Raw genomic sequence first — 16604 nt, forward strand, 5'->3', positions numbered from 1 at the left:
CCCGTGAAGACTATTGCGACCTCGTATACTTATGGATTATCAGTTTTTTTACTACATCGTCATGCTGTAGTGGCGACAATGAAATGACGACGACAACAACATGCTTCTGAAGTGGTCACGAACGCTGTGGTGTGTGGAGTGGGCACCACATCATCATCTCTATTGCAAACAAGGTCATCGTTCGCAACACCACCTAGGTTACACAGTGGTCATAACAACATCTGTCGCATCTCGCAACGATAGAAAACAGTTAGACAGAAGTGCAACACTGCTCATTCTACAAAGACCCGAGCACAACATGATCCATGTTGCAAAATGGCCGGGGCGCACCTGCACAGCCAACGCTGAAGACATCAGACGACTCTCCCGCGCGTCATCCAACGGCTGTCAAGGTGGCCGATCCGATCCGATTATCACCCGACTGATGCATAGCGTCGCCCGGGAGTCGAGTCGGGAACAAATGGGTGGGTGCCGCGGTAATAAAACAGAGTCGGTACTAGCCCAATCGGACGTACCATAGCTCCTTGTGCGGTGATCTAACGGCCAGGAATGGCTCTCGCGAGGAGTCCCTCGGCGTGCGGGTCTTCGGCCCTAGTGGGGGGATAACTCGAGCCCCTATTCCCTGGACCGATCGAACCAAGAGGGCGGCCTCCCTCCCGATCGAACGACCAGAGAGAGGCCCTTTTTCCCGAGCGCGACAGCTAGGGTTCCTAGTCGCCGCCGGCCCGCCGCCGCGGCGTGCCCCGCCGGCCGCCGCACCGCCGCCCCGCCGCCGGAACAGGAGCCCAGCAGCGCCTCCCTCTCCCGCCCGGAGCTACGCCGGCGACCAGTCCATAGGCAGGTAGCCCTCCCCCCTCCCCCCTCCCTCTTTCGTCCTCTGTCTGTTCAATTTTCCCCCGATTTTTTTTTATCGGATGAGTACTTGCCGTAGATTGGATATCGCGACAGGACAATATAATGACGACTGTATGATTTTTCCAGTGCGCGTTCGGGTTTACACGCGAGAGGATCTTGCTTGATTCCGTTCCACTGGTCCTTTGGATGAATGTAAACTCACACTTCGCCGGTTGGTGTTTCCAGTAATTCTGTTTTTGTCATCGATTGCAGGAGATTATGGAGTGTAACTCTTCAGATGTGCGAATGTCACACTGCGCTGAGGGTTCCGAGACTACGATAGAGATCAAGATCAAGACTTTGGATTCCCAGACGTACAATTTGCGCGTGAATAAATGCGTAAGTCGATAATGCATGCTCGTATCAGAGTTTTGTTTGCGTTGTTTGCGTGGTTTACTGCTGTACTCTGGGAACACTCAGCACAGAGCTGCACACATTGAAATGTCATTTACCCGAGTACTAAGTAATCAGCTTGACTATGCTAGATTGTCGATGCCTTTCGTGTCCCAAGCATTTCTCACAGCAGAAATGAAGCACCACGTCCTGTGCTCCATATGGGATGATGCCTTTGCTGCATAAATGATACTCCCTCCGTCCCATAATATAAGAACGTTTTTGACACTATAGTAGTGTCAAAAACGTTCTTATATTATGGGATGGAGGAAGTATTTTTATAGCAGTTGTCCACTCGTCCCTTACTATTCATGTGAACAGTATCATATGCAGTTAGTCAATTAATAGTGGAGATGATGATAGTAGGCTATTTGGTCAGTATGGATATCTATTTAATTTCGAAAGAGATTGGTTTAGTTCGGAAGATAAAGATATGATTTGTTAGGAAAGTTGGGATTCTATTCTTAGGCATCAAGTCGCGTCTTTTCTATAAAAAGGACATCATGTATCCTGTACTGATGATGAATGAATGATTATAAACTAGTAAAGATCCAATATCTGTCCTGCTACTCATCTTCCATGGGCCGTTCGACTCTTGTCCCTTGGAGCTGTACTCACCTTCTACAAGCGAACCTCTGTTCTAGGGCCATTACCCACCATGACACCGAGAAAACCACATGCCACATATAGTGCCGATCTTTTATCTGTATAGCACTACCATGCAAGGATAACTTCTGCGCCTGGTACTAGTTTAACAAAATAGATCGCATATGAAATATTTGTCGAGGCGGCAATGGGGAAAATGAGTAACATAATACGATTGAAAATCTGTTACAATTTGTTAGCACATTGGTGTCAGTTTTTTTTCTCTCCATCTATTCTGATGGAGAGTATCAGAGTAACACGAGTGCAATTCCAAATTAGACAACAACAACGACAGTGTTTCAGTCTGAAACAAGTTGCGGTAGGTTAGAGTTCAGTTGAACCCATAAGATCTTGAAACCTAGTCATGGTTTTGGCCCACGGATAGCTAACTTGCACGCACTCCTGTCCATGGCTTGTTCTTTGGTAATATTGCAGTCCTTCAGGTCTCTCTTTACAGACTCCTCCCATGTCAAGTTTGGTCTACCTTGACCTCTCTGGACATTATCAACACTCTTTACTGGCGCTTCTGGAAGGCAAGGGAAGTTTTGATTTAGTTGAGGTTTTGGTAAGATTTGATTCGATTGCGTTAATGCAGGACGTGGGGGCGGGTGGATCGAGGAGAGGGGGGACTGAGTTAATGTGCATGCGGTTTTTAGGAAGAAAATCGTAAAAACCTCGTGGGAGGGGATTACGTGGGAGAGAATGGAAGAAAGGGTCGAAACCTGGGAAGCGATGACTCCCCTTTAATAGTACTCCCTCCGTTCGGGTTTATTGGGCCCGAGGGCCAAAGTGCAGGGGCCAAGGCATACACGTTTCTAGGCGCAATTAACATCATGCACAACAATTTAGGCGTATGAGTTGCAGCGATATAAGTGGATGCATGCATGCGCTTGGCTACCATTGGTTGCATACTCGCTGGCATAATTAACTGCGGTGATTTAAGTGGCTGCATGTGTTCGACCGGAATTAACACAGTGAGCAACCCAGGAATAAAGGGGAAAAACCTAGTGCTTTAATTGACCGGGCTTTGTAAATAGGGACGCTGATAGGTTGCTCACAGGTCCAAATAAACCCAGACAGATGAAGTAAAGATTAACCGCCACTATCATCGACTAGCACCACATCAGCCACAAAGAGCATCTCCTTGTATATCCCTTGTGACCTCATCCATCACCAAAGCAAAAAGATAAGGGCTCAAAGCTGACCCTTGGTGTAATCCTATTTTAATTTGAAAGTCATCAGTGTCGCCATCACTTGTTTGGACACTTGCACAACATTATCGTATATGTCCTTGATGAGGGTAATGTACTTCATTGGGGCTTTGTGTTTCTTCAAGGCCCGCCACATGACATTCTGCGGTATCTTAGCGCAGGCCTTGCCTCCTGTCATCCTTAAAGCCAACTAAAATAGACGACCCGTTGAAATATTTTTCAAATAGTGGGTTCTATTCCAATTTTTTCAAAACATGTCAAATTGTGTAATCTTGATTATCTCTTGTCCAATTACAGGTGCCAATTCCTCTGCTAAAGGACAAGATAGCTACTGTAACTGGAATATTGTCTGAACAACAACGTCTGATTTGTCGTGGGAGAGTCTTGAAGGATGATGAACTTCTCTCTGCTTATCGTATCCTCATGTACTTTTGACTTGCATTCTTATATTTCTTATCTTAAATATTGTTTACTTGATCAATGGACATCATTTCTGATGGAGATTATCATTAGATGCAACCCAGTGCATATTATTTTCTCTCGAGGAAATGCAAAACTTTGTTTCTTGATGCATTAATAGAAATGAGATAGTTACATTAGAAGTCTAGGATCTAGGTTATGAATGCCAGACAACTCAGCCCTCATGTTACATCCTCCATACTTGCAAAAGCTTTTGGACACATGCAACGCCTGCTAATGCCCATTCCCTTGCCTCCGCCTGGATCTTTCATCCAATGCATGATATGTCTGGCTGTTTGCCATTGAATATTTGCCCATTGCGAAAGAACAATATCATAAGAAAATCAGGTTAATATTGAGTATTATAATGGAGTATTTAAATATTCGCCCATTGTGAAAGAACAATATCATAAGAAAATCAGGTTAATATTGAGTATTATAATGGAGTATTTATTCCATTTATAGTTTTCCGTTGTTAGTTTCACAAGATTTTTAGAGGATGTTAGTCACATTGTTGGGGATTTATGATGCTCCATTTGGAATTGTTTTGGTATACACTTGTAACGTGGATGCGTTTTCTGTTGCAGTAGCAAATTTCTTTCCTTTTATGTTTCTGTCTGTACCATTATGCAAAGCCATGAATATGAATACTTTACTCTTGTCTTCACTCCTGTCATGAGAAGTTCCTAAAACCCAACTAAAGTCTCCATTGGATCATGCCAACAAAATGGTATATCTGTCGTGTGTCAAGCTGTATTTATATTCAACCCTGTAAATGTTACTCCTTAACAGTAGTTTTTAGATGTTGAAGATGGCCATACATTGCATCTTGTTGTTAGACAACCAGGCCAGCCAGCTGCATCAGGAAGTGCAGGAAATGAAGGTATGTGGAATTTTTCAGTTGTACAGTATGAATGTTTTGTTGATTGAAACCGCTTTTTATTTTTTTAACATACATGGCTATCTTTGTATCTGTGCTATTTAGTCTTTTTTAGTTTGTAGTGCTTGAATACTTTGTAAGCTTCTTCAGATGGAGATAGTTTTCTAGTCATAACTGCAGTTCGTGCTATATGTTGAATCTCTTGCATTATGTTACTCCCTCCGTCACAGTTTAGAAGGCATGCACGTGTACCTAGTTCGTCAATTTGACTTATATAAAATATACTGTTTAACATAAAAATTATATCATTAGAAGATAGAACATCTAAAGTTTCTAATGATTTTTTTTGTTATATATGCTTCTCATTAAGTTGGTCAAGTTGACGACCTAGGTATATGTGCCGGACTTGTAAACTGAGACGGAGGGAGTATTCTTGTTTTTGTTGTGTCTGGACAGAGCTAGTGACCATTCTATAACGGTGCAGTGCAGAAGGTGTTGTGACCTATGTGTCATTGTGATTGTTGGCACATACAGTTCTGGTTGTTTAGTTGCAAAGTAGTAATGTTCAAAGAATCGTTAAGCTTAAGCGAACTGAAAGGCCAAAGCTTAGAGCAATGGGTGCTTAAGCGATTTTAAAATTTGGCTGTTTCTGAATAATATGCATAGTAAGTAGGAAACATAATACATAGGTAACTGAAATAGCATCTAAAATGCAGTTCACACAGCATGCAAAATATCAGCTAAAAGCCTAAATTGCAGTTCAGTTGAAACAGACATATCCTAATAATAAGATAAATGGCAATCAATTGCGCAGGCAGCCAATCAGAAGCATGCTTCCAGTTCCATTCCATGATAATCGTGATTCAGTCGTCATCCACATAGGTGCATCCAGTCACCACTTCATCATCCTCGTAATCTGTGTCCTCCGAATCTGTCTCCTCTGGTTCTTTCTCAGACTCAAACTCTTGATCATGAAGATCTATTTCATCTGACCATTCTGCAAGTACTCTGAGGTGTGAGCTTGTTGCTCTCATTGTATGGTCATTTTGGATGATAATCTGTAAATATTCGATGTTACTATATTTAGTTTGTTACAGCCTGTGGCATAGGTAGACTAACTATGTGCAGTACAGTAGGGAATATTATTTTATTTTGCATCTTAGGACTCACACATCCATGTTCTTAGTCTGAATACAAACTTCTTTTTTGTCGGAAATAACAACTTCTATTCCTTTGTGAACTGTCAAAAACTTCCAGCTAATGTATCAAATTCAACTCGTCGTCATGGTCGCACAGTTCGCAGTATTGTGCTTGAGGCTGTAGATTTGGAGCAGGGGAGTGAATTCTCTAGCCTTGCCCAGGTAATTCAACACGCTTCATATATTCTACTTGTTGTAATTCAAGAATCTCTATATTTAGCATATGACTGTGGTTTTGTTCAAATTGCCTATATTCTTCTTTTGGCAGATTCTCCAAAGCTTGTTGACCAGCCCACAAGTTCAGGTAATCCAGCATTCTCAAAATACTTCTTTAGATCGGATCTTCAGGAACTTATTTGTGATTAACTATTTTAATGCCAGGGTGGATCAGCACCTTCTGATACCAGACCATCAGAACCTATGCAATCTTCATTCCCAAATGATGTCAGGGTCGAACTTGATCAACAGCAGGCTTCTCTGCATTTCCCTGAAGCGGCAGTTGGATCATCACTGCCAAATGTAAATCTTTGCTTTGTCTTTCATCCTCATCGCACGCACGGTGAGATTTTAGGATGTAATGACACTAACATATTCTATCTTTTGCAGGTCATCCCTGATTCCGTGACTACAATTTCTCAGTACATTAACTTTATGAGGGACTCGTTTAGGAGGGAAGGCTTCAATGGAAATGGTTTGACTGTGCTTTCAATCTGCGATAGCATCCATTTTGTAGTTTGTTCTGTGAAGATTTATCCCCAGTTCTCTTCTTTTGCAGCACAAACGGTGCGTGACATTGACCCTGGAACCGCAGGAAGTGTTCATGTTGGTGGTACCCAAAGCCAGGAAAGCCAGCCTGGTTCAACTTCTGCACATCATGTACTTCCTACTGCAGCATTGCTAGCTGAAACCATGCAGTCTACTAGACAACTTCTTGTTGACCTGGCTGGAGAATTGCTATCTGTAAGTTGCATCTTTCAAAGCCTTGTGGGTTTCAAGTAGCTGATGCAAAATGCTAGTAGTCCTTATCATTTTAGCAAGCTGTTCTTGTTTATTCTTCTTCAGCTGAGAATGCTGTTTATTTAGTTCTTTGCCTATTCCCTTTGATAGCGGACCTCAGATATTTTCGTATTTATATATTTTAAATTCTAACTATTCACATGATGCCATGTTGGTATACCTGGTTTTATTTGAATTGGATAATGAGCTGTACAAAAGATTTTATGTTTATTGCGAGTAACCTACAAAACTGAATTTGATGTTGGAATGTGTTAATTTCTTCAACGCGGCGTCAAAATGAATTAATGTATTGTGTGCTATGATGTGGCACTTCAATATGAATAAAGGGCAATCTAAGGATTTCGGTATGAAAATTTTGTATTTGGCTGATACAGGTCTACTGTGTTGATTCAGTTTACTGTTTATATATTAAGTTACTGTAATTATCAATTTTTACATCACTTACCTGTGTAACTAAATAAATGTTGGAATGCCTGAAGTCTGGAATTTGAAATCATGTTATCATTCTAGCAACTCTCGACGCAACTGGGAGATCTTGGGAATGTAAGTGACTCCCCAACTCGGAGGAACCTTCAACAGAGTGCAATGAGACAAGGTGTTCTCCTCCAGAATCTTGGTTCATTACTTCTAGAACTTGGTCGCACCACAATGACTCTTCGTATCAATCCCACACCTGTAGGTTTCTGTGACAACTATATTTACCTCATTTCAGATTGGAAACGGTTTTGTATTTGTACTTCCACGCTGACCCATTTACTATTTTCAGTCAGAAGCGGTTGTAAATTCTGGACCGGCTGTTTTTATATCTCCATCTGGGCCAAACCCTCTAATGGTTCCTGTGAGTTTTAAAATTTAATTTAGAATTAATAAATAGAGAAGGCATGCATCCTTTTTATCCATTTGCTAACTAATTTCTGTCCAGCCTGTTCCGTTTTTTCCAGGACCAAGATCTGTGCAAATGGGTCAGATGTTTTCTAGTCTTGGTTCGCAAGGCTCTGTTCTACATCCAAGAGATGCTGATATCCATGTCCGTACAAGTGAGTAATGCTTCTGTTGATCCAGTTTTCCTTTTTGTAGCCTTAGCAGCGTGTGAATTTCATTTTCGTTTGTTATGTACCGAAGATCTGTTCAGCTACCATCATACCTTAAGCTAGTTAATGGTGGAACCGTGGAAACACGAGTGTTAGTCGAGCAGTGTTGATATTGTGTAGACTGGAGTCCTAACTTAGCAGACTGTGTAATGAGTATATGTAGGGTGAGTGTTTCAGTTAAAAGTTTCATTTGTCACAACCTCTAGCTGGGTGTCAGTTTAGTATTGTAGATCGGGGGTGGTTTAGATCTGATGTCTTATCTCGCATATTATATCAATCAGAACATGCAGGGTGGGCGTGTTGATTCAGACATAGATTTCAGAATTCATGACGCTTGCTTTTAGCAATTTATGGTGGTATGCTAAACTTGATGCAGTTAGTAAGCATGGATTGGGATCTGGTTTTATCAATTTATGGTTTTATATACTAAACTTTGTGCCAGATGTAAGCATATATTGGGATTGAGAATTATTTGGAGCTGAGGTAGTATTGCCATATTAAATAGATCAGAACAAGCAGAGTAGGGTGTGTTAATTTAAAGTTAAATAATTGAATCAGTAGAGAGTTTGTTCTGTCCCTGTGGCTTGTGATTTCCCTTTCCTACTTCTGATATAAATACTTGTCTCTTTTGCATACCTTGTATGGGTCTCTCTTCCTCGAAAGAATTAATAAATAATTGATGCATCTGGGATAAATGTCTGGCGTGTTCATTTTTTCTTCTGTTGTTACTTTGGTTGATGATAATGGTTAAATGCCAGTCTTTTTGGTTGTTAGGTGGGTCTGTGCCTGTAGCCAGTACTAACCCAAGTGAATCGGCTGGGGCACAGCAAGCACAAGAACATACAGATAGAACTGGCAATGCTTCACATTCAAACGCCAGAGAAGCATTTGCACGAGTTGCAGGTGGTGCTCCTTTTGCTGTTGGGTCTGGAGTTAGACTGTTGCCACTTAGGACAGTTGGTGCTGTGCCTGCTGGCATCAGTCGCTCTCCATCGGGTTCTTCTAGTGGAGGAGTTGGTGTTATCTTTCCAATGATCACCAGAGTTCATCAAAGAGTAAATTCTAATGGTAGCGGTGCACGAAATGGTCAAACTCCAAATGAACCTCATAGTGACACCCATGCTAATCTGCAACCGAATCCTCAGCCACCACGTGAAGCAGGTGAATGAGTTTCCTCACTTCATCTGTGTTGTTTTCATCCTTTTCAATTGTTGTGCTATTTGTTCTTTAAATTTGGAGTTTTTATTAGGGGTTTAACCTGGTTAGGTGGCGCCATAATCTAGGAGCCCAATTTATGCTATTGAAAATTTGTTCCTCTAGCAGACTCACGACTAATACGATCCTGAATCAGGGTCCTGTCAATGCCCACTGATCCTCATACCTCGTTGGATTTGGACAGTTATTTTTTTGAGAAGATATTTGGACAGTTTTTGTTGGCTGCAGCTCGGATTCGCATCATAGTTCTCATCGATTCGAATAATATAGTGAAGGCGGAGGATGCTAAAGGGATATGGGTGCCATCTCGATGGTAACAACTGCCATCAAATGAAGTCTGTCCCATAGGTTGGACATTATGGGTGTGCTTGTTAGCCACTGTGACAGATCAACAATTTGCTTTTTTTCTTTCTTGAGTATTATCATGGCATGGTCGCTTTGCTCTATGGATGTGAACTTATGTTCATACATGTGCCGAATATTGCAGGTGGAAATGTTTACACAAAAATGCTTACAGTCGTTTCTAGTTTCTACCCTGAACCAATATATGTAGAATAAAATAAAATAAAATGCTAGAACATTTTCCCCCGAAAGAGATCAACCCGATGGTTTTGTAATTTTTATCTGACAAAAAACTGACATTACCATATGTATGTCCATATATGATTTTAAGAAACATATGCTGTTAGGATGAGGAGGGCAATATCTGACTAAATCTGATTAGTTTCTACATGAGTTGGCACTGCTTTTGCATGCCATTCATTGATGATTCTTCTTTCGGTATTCTGGTCCGCCATGTTGACCTTTTGGTGTTCCGAAAGACAAGGTTTTGATCATCGCTGGATTTTGTTTTAGGTAATCTGGGGCATTCGATCGATGTCAATGCGGGGAACAGTTCTCAGGCTTCCCATGGTCAGCAGAATGGTCAGGGTCCTTTATCCCAGTTGATGGACAGTCTCCAGTGGATTGGCTCACTGTTTTCTGGAGAAACCCCCCCAGCAAATGGTACAAGTCATCATGCACCAGCGGCTTCTGCTGAGCCGGTAGATGCTAGAAACCATGCAGTACCTGAAGTGTCAGTGGCCAGCGACGAGGGGATACGCTTTGCTAATTTGGTCAGGCAAATTATGCCACATATCTCCAATGTTGAAAACCAGCCTCAAAGCACCCCAGCAGACACCAGCAGTACTCCTTCACAGGCAAATGCAATCCCTTTTTCTGTTAGTAATTTGATAACTGTTATTGGTAGATGTGTTGTAACATTGAGTACTGAAATACAGGCTGCTGTGCCCGAGAGCGCCAACGGTTCAAGGGATGGGCCAAGTGATTCCAGGAATTCACGTCAACATAGTCGTGACCCTGTTGACGGGCCTAATTCTAAAAGGCAAAGGTATTGCATGTCGCACACATGTTTATCTGTTTTCATGATAGTTATGGATGTTTCACTGGATCAATTGGTTTGATCTATTTATCGAGTGATTTTTCTCGTAATTGGCCTTGTTGGTTTCCTGTGGGTAGTCTGCAAAGAATGTGGCCTTGTTGAATGTGTTCAATTAAAACCTTAGATTCATACTAGAACCACGATGACTGAGTCTCAAGCTAAAAAAAGGCAAGGCTTATTCGAATAAGAACCACTTGATAATCATTTATTGAATCAGTGTAATGACTCAGTAAAATCGCGAGAAAAAAGTTGTCTTTTGATCAAACAAAAATAAAAAAGAATGATTAACTGACTTGAGTTAGGCTTCCAAATGAGATTGGATAACTACATCATTGTGGCATAGTGATCGTTGTTTCGGTTAAGTTTAAACTTGACCTTTCGCGATAGTGGTGGTATCTGTGGACTAATCATTTGACCTGTGTTGACATTTTTCTTTTGCAGAATGAGTGAGTGATTCAGGTGGGATTGTTATTGTTGGGTGGGCGCTGCTTTTGCATTCTGTGAGCTGAGAAAATTTTCCAGTTGCTGCTACACCAGAGAATTAAGGACGAGTCATAATCTTATTGAGACAAGTGGAATTGTTTCGAGTGTATAGTCGAGCCTTGGGATATTAGGCTGTTCATAACCTGTGCTATTTTGCACAGCCGCTCCTGTAATCCTTCTTTACTTTTTCGAATTCGATGAAGCATAAAATGTTCTTGCAAAGCGCAAACTGTTGTCCATCTCCAATACGTGCAAGTCAATTATGTTTGGGGCGGAAATATCCGTGCGATTAATCAAGCATCGGTTGGTGCTTGTCGCAGTAGTCATTTCTCTGTCACTTGTTGCTGTATATCTATGGATAAGTAGATTATGGTCAGCTCAAGAGGGAAAGGAAAAAAACATGTAGCATGTTGCTGTCGGTAAAGGCTCTGCGTGTGCACCTGTGGTTACCAAACCGAAACGAATACTCCCTCCATCCATATATATATATATAGGGCCTAATGCATTTTTCGAGATTGCGTTTGACTATTGATAAGATTAATAGTATATGAAATGTATAATGTGAAAATTATATTATTGTAAGCTCCTTTCATGTAGGAATATGAAGATATGCTTTGTGTAACTTGCATGTCATGTATTATTACTTTAACATATGGTTAAAGTTGGCTTCGAAAAACGCATTAGACCCTATATATATATGAATTTTATTTTTATGAGATTGTGTATACGCCAGTTTATTGGGTATACGGTTATCCGTTTGATTTCAGTAGTGTCGAGAATTTTGTACCACCAGTGGGCTTAGCATTGGCTGAACATATTCAAACTGAACCTAATGGCATACCATGCGGAGCTCTCCGTTCTCTCCCACTGCAGGGTGTAAGCATCTTCAACGCCATATCTTTTTTGTCATCCAACATTGTGTTTCGCGGGCCAAATTCCCACAAACCGGATGTTTCGCGTGTCAAATTCCCACAAACCGGATGTAAACCTAGTAGAGGTTTGTAGGAGTCTGGATGACCGCCGCACAACAACGTGGCCAACCAAAACCCCACCCATAGCTTGCATCTATAGTGCGAATGCCAACCAAAACCCCACCCATAGCTTGTATCTATAGCCGCATTCGCATTGTTTCCACGCCAAAGCCCGCATAGTTCCGCCCTCTTCAGGTGATCACCGCCGTCGTCCACCCACGACCCCATCCTTTTCATCGTCCGCCACCACAGGGATCCATTTATACCATTGTATGAGCCGAAGAAGGAGAATCCAAAGGTGGTGGCTGCTCGGAAGATCAACTCGGCGACTCGCAACGACTGTCATTGTGTCCAAAGGACCAAGGAGAAAGCGACTTTGGCCTCCTATAAGAAGCATGGCAGATTGGGATGGGGGTGAGGTGGTCGGGAGGAACGGGGGGGGGGGGGGGGGGGGGATGAAGCGTCCGTACTATTACGCCCTCACGTACCTCGGTCATCAACACCCGTCCATGGCTACTTTCGTCATGTTCATGCCATAGATTGCCGACTTGAACGTGTCCGTCCACTTCGTCGAGTCGCTATCATCCAACTTCTCTGGCATGGATCAATAGGATGCGTGCTCTCTTGGTCGGTATGTCTCAACAGGGCTCGTCTGGCAAATGACATGGAGATATTGGACATCATCCGTGATGATGTGGATTCGAGGATGGACAAGTGGGCTGATCCTAGATGGAAGTGTACAACAACTATTCGGGCATGTACAATCAGTAGCCACACACGCACAACGAGCAACTAGGCATGTGCACCCAACAGGCGGACTCGTACGTTGAGAAAATGGGCCTTGATCCGAATGATCGGCTGGCCGGTGGCAATGGATAAGTGGTTGATAGCCCCGGTCTTGAAAACGATATAGTTCTAGGAACTATCAAGGGTTCGAAGCATCCTCTCCTTTTGCTTATTGAATACATTTGTTTCTTTCATTTTCTACTTTGCCCCTTATCTTTCTTTCATAAAAAGGAATGAATGGCTCGTCTAGATAGAATAACCAAGCTAGAACAGACCCAAAGAAGAGAGGGAGGGGAGAAAATTTCAATTTGTGGGAGGACGAATTGTTGTGGGATGTTTAGTTGGTCACTAACATAGATCCATTTCAAGGCACGGGGCAAAGAGGCTCAACCTTATCATCTAACAATGTTAATACTTGGTTCCATGAGTAGGAGAACTTTGATTCGTACCACATGAAAGTGACTCAAGATCATTCACCAAAGTTGCTCACCTGTCGATGTTACATCATCCTAGAGTCCATGATCAAGTATTGCGATTATCTCAATTCACTCATAAAATGATGGCCAAGTGGTGCACTAATATACGATCAAGTTAGTTCTTCTACACGTTGGTGATTTGGCCGAATATGCTCTATGTATTGGTCATTTGGCCGGATATGCTCTATGTGCTGGCCATTTGGCCGGATATACATCTCGTTGACCATGCCCACTTTTGCTAGGCTTCCTCTGCATGCACATTGTACACTAATGTGGAGAAGACCTTCATCCTCATGCATTGTTGGTTGAAGTTGAATGGGCAACCCAAGTGACTCCTATTAATTTCCCATACTGTTTGGACTCGGAGTATATAGATGAGGGGGGGGGATGGTAGATTCAAAATTTCTTCAAAACTAATCACATCTGTGGAATAAATTGAATAGATGGATTACTGAGGTAAGTTGCCAGAACACATACAAACAATCAGGTATGCAGGGATATAAGGAAAGCTTTCGATGAAGGATGTGATAATATTCTTCCCATAAAAGCTCAATGCCTTAGCAATGGCAATGCTACCACATAATAATATCATGGTAAACAACATGGTAAAGCAGCCATCGAATGAAAGCAGAACAATGAGAGCTATACGGGTTAGATGATATCGATAGAATGATAGCACATAAACTGAAGGAACACGTCAGAAGTACTACTGATACATGATCATGAATATCATTCGACCCATAGTGCATCGAAGATAAACTACTGAAAGAATGACAGTAGAAGTAAATTTGAACCAGTGATGCTCTACGGAGACAGATGATTTGTTAGACCAGTTCACTCGTCTGCAAAATAGCTACGTCTATTTGGAGGTACTTATTATTGAAAATAGGAGCAAACCTTTCTCCGTCCTATTCTCCTTCAACTAGAAGTTGACCAGACTTTGATCGAATTCACTCGGGGCTCGGCAATATCCAAACCTTTGACAAACTTCTTCGCAAACCACAATTAATCTTGGTTGCTGAAGACTTAGCTTGGTGAAGACAATGACTCTTTGACATTCAAGCCGACACCTATCCGTCTAGAGAGTGTGCAATTCTCAAGAGTAATAGGTACAAGAACTCTATCTTAGGTGTGCTGCTATGCTCAACCATTATCTAAGTTTCGGCTCTTGATCTTCTCTTAGTGGATTTTAAACTCGAATTTCTCGAGAGGGGTGCTCAATAAATCTGCTTAGAAATCTCAACTGGACAACCAACATACAACATTGGTGCGGGGTGGCTATTTATAGCTGCAACCTTCCCACGAGGGAAATGACCAAACTGGACACTAAGCCCAACCAATGGCCAACCGACACGTTTCCAACGGTTGGATTTTGAGCACAACCATAATTTTCCTTGTGGAGTAAGTAAAGATAACTCCTCAAACCAAAAAATATCTCTTGTAGCAAAGATGAACTACGTCTCTTGATGGCAAGTAATGATTCGAAGCACAAAGAGATTTCTCTCAGTCTTTCGTAGGTTTCAACTAAGAATCACAAGTGACCTAAGCTTCGAGAACCTATAACCCTCTTAATAATACGTTGGTACTATGACTCAAATAAGATAAAGAAGAGAAATGAAACAAATGCTATGACTTTGCTTCATCGTCAAACTTCTGAGTTGCAGTCATTCTTCTTCATACACGCCAATGAAAATCGTTTTGCGCCAACAATATTTTCGAGGGATCAATGTCTTCTATTCTTGGGGTGTACCTTCTTCTTCTTGTCTGCCACGCAAATAATCTTTAGTGAACTTCTTCAAAGTTCTGTACAGAATACAACGTTCTCCTCGGATCTCCATGGACTATTTCTCTCTGTGTGCACTAGCAAACAAATCACTCCATTACTATTTTCGTCAACAATGTTTAAAACACTCGGAAGCAATCAATTGTACCATGAATCTCACCCTTTTTGGATGATTGTTGAAAACACGGAACACTCTACGGTCATTGATCACCCTCCGTCCGCATCCTGGCCGCCTGCTCCGCAGCCTTAGCCGTCCAAGCCGTCTCCAACGCTCTACGGTCATTGGTCTCCTTCTTCTTCTCCATGAGCCATTTTTTGGCATGTTCATCCAAGGTGGATTCATCCGTGAGCATGCTTTTTTTGTTGGGTAACGTAGCATAAATTCAAAATTTTCCTACGCATATTCAGATCTTCCTATGGAGAGACCAGCAACGACAGAGGGGTAAGAGCATCTTCGTACCTTTGAAGATCGCTAAGCGGAAGCATTGCTAGAACGCGGTTGATGGAGTCGTACTCGCAGCGATTCCGATCTAGTGCCGAACTACGGCACCTCCGCGTTCAACACACGTGCAACCCGGTGACGTCTCCCGCACCTTGATCCAGCAAGGAGGAGGGAGAGGTTGGGGAAGAACTCCACTAGCACGACGGGGTGGTGTCGATGGAGAGACGAGGTCTCCTGGCAGGGCTTCGCCAAGCACCGGCAGAGAGGAGGAGGAAGAAGGGCAGGGCTGCGCCGAGGGAGAGGGAGAAGTCTATCAGCCAAGGGCCAAAATCCCTATCTATTTATAGGAGGAGGGGGAGGGGGTGGGCCACCCCTAGGGTTCCCCCCTAGGTGGTGCGGCAGCCACCAGATGGGAAAGGGGGCGACGGCTAGGGTGGGAGGGGGTGGCGCACCACCTGTGCCTAGGGTTTGCCCCCCCTTCCCTCTCCCCTGCGCATTGGGCTGAGTGGGGAGGCGCACCAGCCCACCTAAGGGCTGGTTCCCTCCCCCACTTGGCCCACCTTACCTCCCGGGGTCGTTGCCCCCCTTCGGTGGACCCCCAGGGCCACCTCCGGTGGTCCCGCTGGTCCCGGTACGTTACCGGTGATGCCCGAAACACTTCTGGTGTCCGAAACCATCCGTCATATATATCAATCTTTACCTCCGAACCATTCCGGAGCTCCTCGTGACGTCCAGGATCTCATTGTTTGAATTATGCCCTAGAGGCAATAATAAATATAGTTATTATTATAATTCCTGTATCAAGATAATCGTTTATTATCCATGCTATAATTGTATTGAATGAAGACTCATTTACATGTGTGGATACATAGACAAAACACTGTCCCTAGCAAGCCTCTAGTTGGCTAGCCAGTTGATCAAAGATAGTCAGTGTCTTCTGATTATGAACAAGGAGTTGTTGCTTGATAACTGGATCACGTCATTAGGAGAATCACGTGATGGACTAGACCCAAACTAATAGACGTAGCATGTTGATCGTGTCATTTTGTTGCTACTGTTTTTCTGCGTGTCAAGTATTTGTTCCTATGACCATGAGATCATATAACTCACTAACACCGGAGGAATACTTTGTGTGTATCACACGTCGCAACGTAACTCGGTGACTATAAAGATGCTCTACAGGTATCTCCGAAGGTGTTCGTTGAGTTAGTATGGATC

At 42.8% G+C, this 16604-nt stretch overlaps 1 protein-coding gene across 3 annotated transcripts; it reads left to right on the forward strand.

Annotated features, from left to right (window-relative positions):
- Positions 1 to 639: 639 nt before the first annotated feature.
- On the forward strand, positions 640 to 11150 carry LOC123442721 (ubiquitin-like domain-containing protein CIP73). 3 transcript variants are annotated; one of them, XM_045118845.1, is made up of 16 exons: positions 640 to 841; positions 1108 to 1233; positions 3441 to 3558; positions 4405 to 4485; positions 5740 to 5843; positions 5950 to 5985; positions 6063 to 6200; positions 6288 to 6372; positions 6457 to 6641; positions 7209 to 7373; positions 7465 to 7536; positions 7621 to 7735; positions 8564 to 8950; positions 9860 to 10203; positions 10285 to 10394; positions 10887 to 11150. In XM_045118845.1, exons 2-16 carry the CDS (start codon positions 1114 to 1116, stop codon positions 10897 to 10899), a joined length of 2073 nt encoding a protein of 690 aa, XP_044974780.1. In that variant the 5' UTR covers positions 640 to 841; positions 1108 to 1113; the 3' UTR covers positions 10900 to 11150. The 3 variants fall into 3 exon arrangements, with proteins under 3 accessions (XP_044974780.1, XP_044974782.1, XP_044974781.1); XM_045118847.1 differs by having other exon boundaries at positions 645 to 841; positions 5779 to 5843; XM_045118846.1 differs by having other exon boundaries at positions 760 to 837.
- The last annotated feature ends 5454 nt before the right edge of the window (positions 11151 to 16604 follow it).

This window comes from Hordeum vulgare, chromosome 3H (genome assembly GCF_904849725.1).
Source record: "Hordeum vulgare subsp. vulgare chromosome 3H, MorexV3_pseudomolecules_assembly, whole genome shotgun sequence".
Classification (NCBI taxonomy): Eukaryota; Viridiplantae; Streptophyta; class Magnoliopsida; order Poales; family Poaceae; genus Hordeum; species Hordeum vulgare.

Bases quoted from the DNA above. Each gene is read 5' to 3' on its own strand.
- LOC123442721 (XM_045118845.1), top strand. From the start codon at position 1,114: ATGGAGTGTAACTCTTCAGATGTGCGAATGTCACACTGCGCTGAGGGT. The intron at 3,559-4,404 runs GTATCCTCATGT...AGTAGTTTTTAG, and splicing joins TGAACTTCTCTCTGCTTATC to ATGTTGAAGATGGCCATACA. The intron at 5,986-6,062 runs GTAATCCAGCAT...TTTTAATGCCAG, and splicing joins TGACCAGCCCACAAGTTCAG to GGTGGATCAGCACCTTCTGA.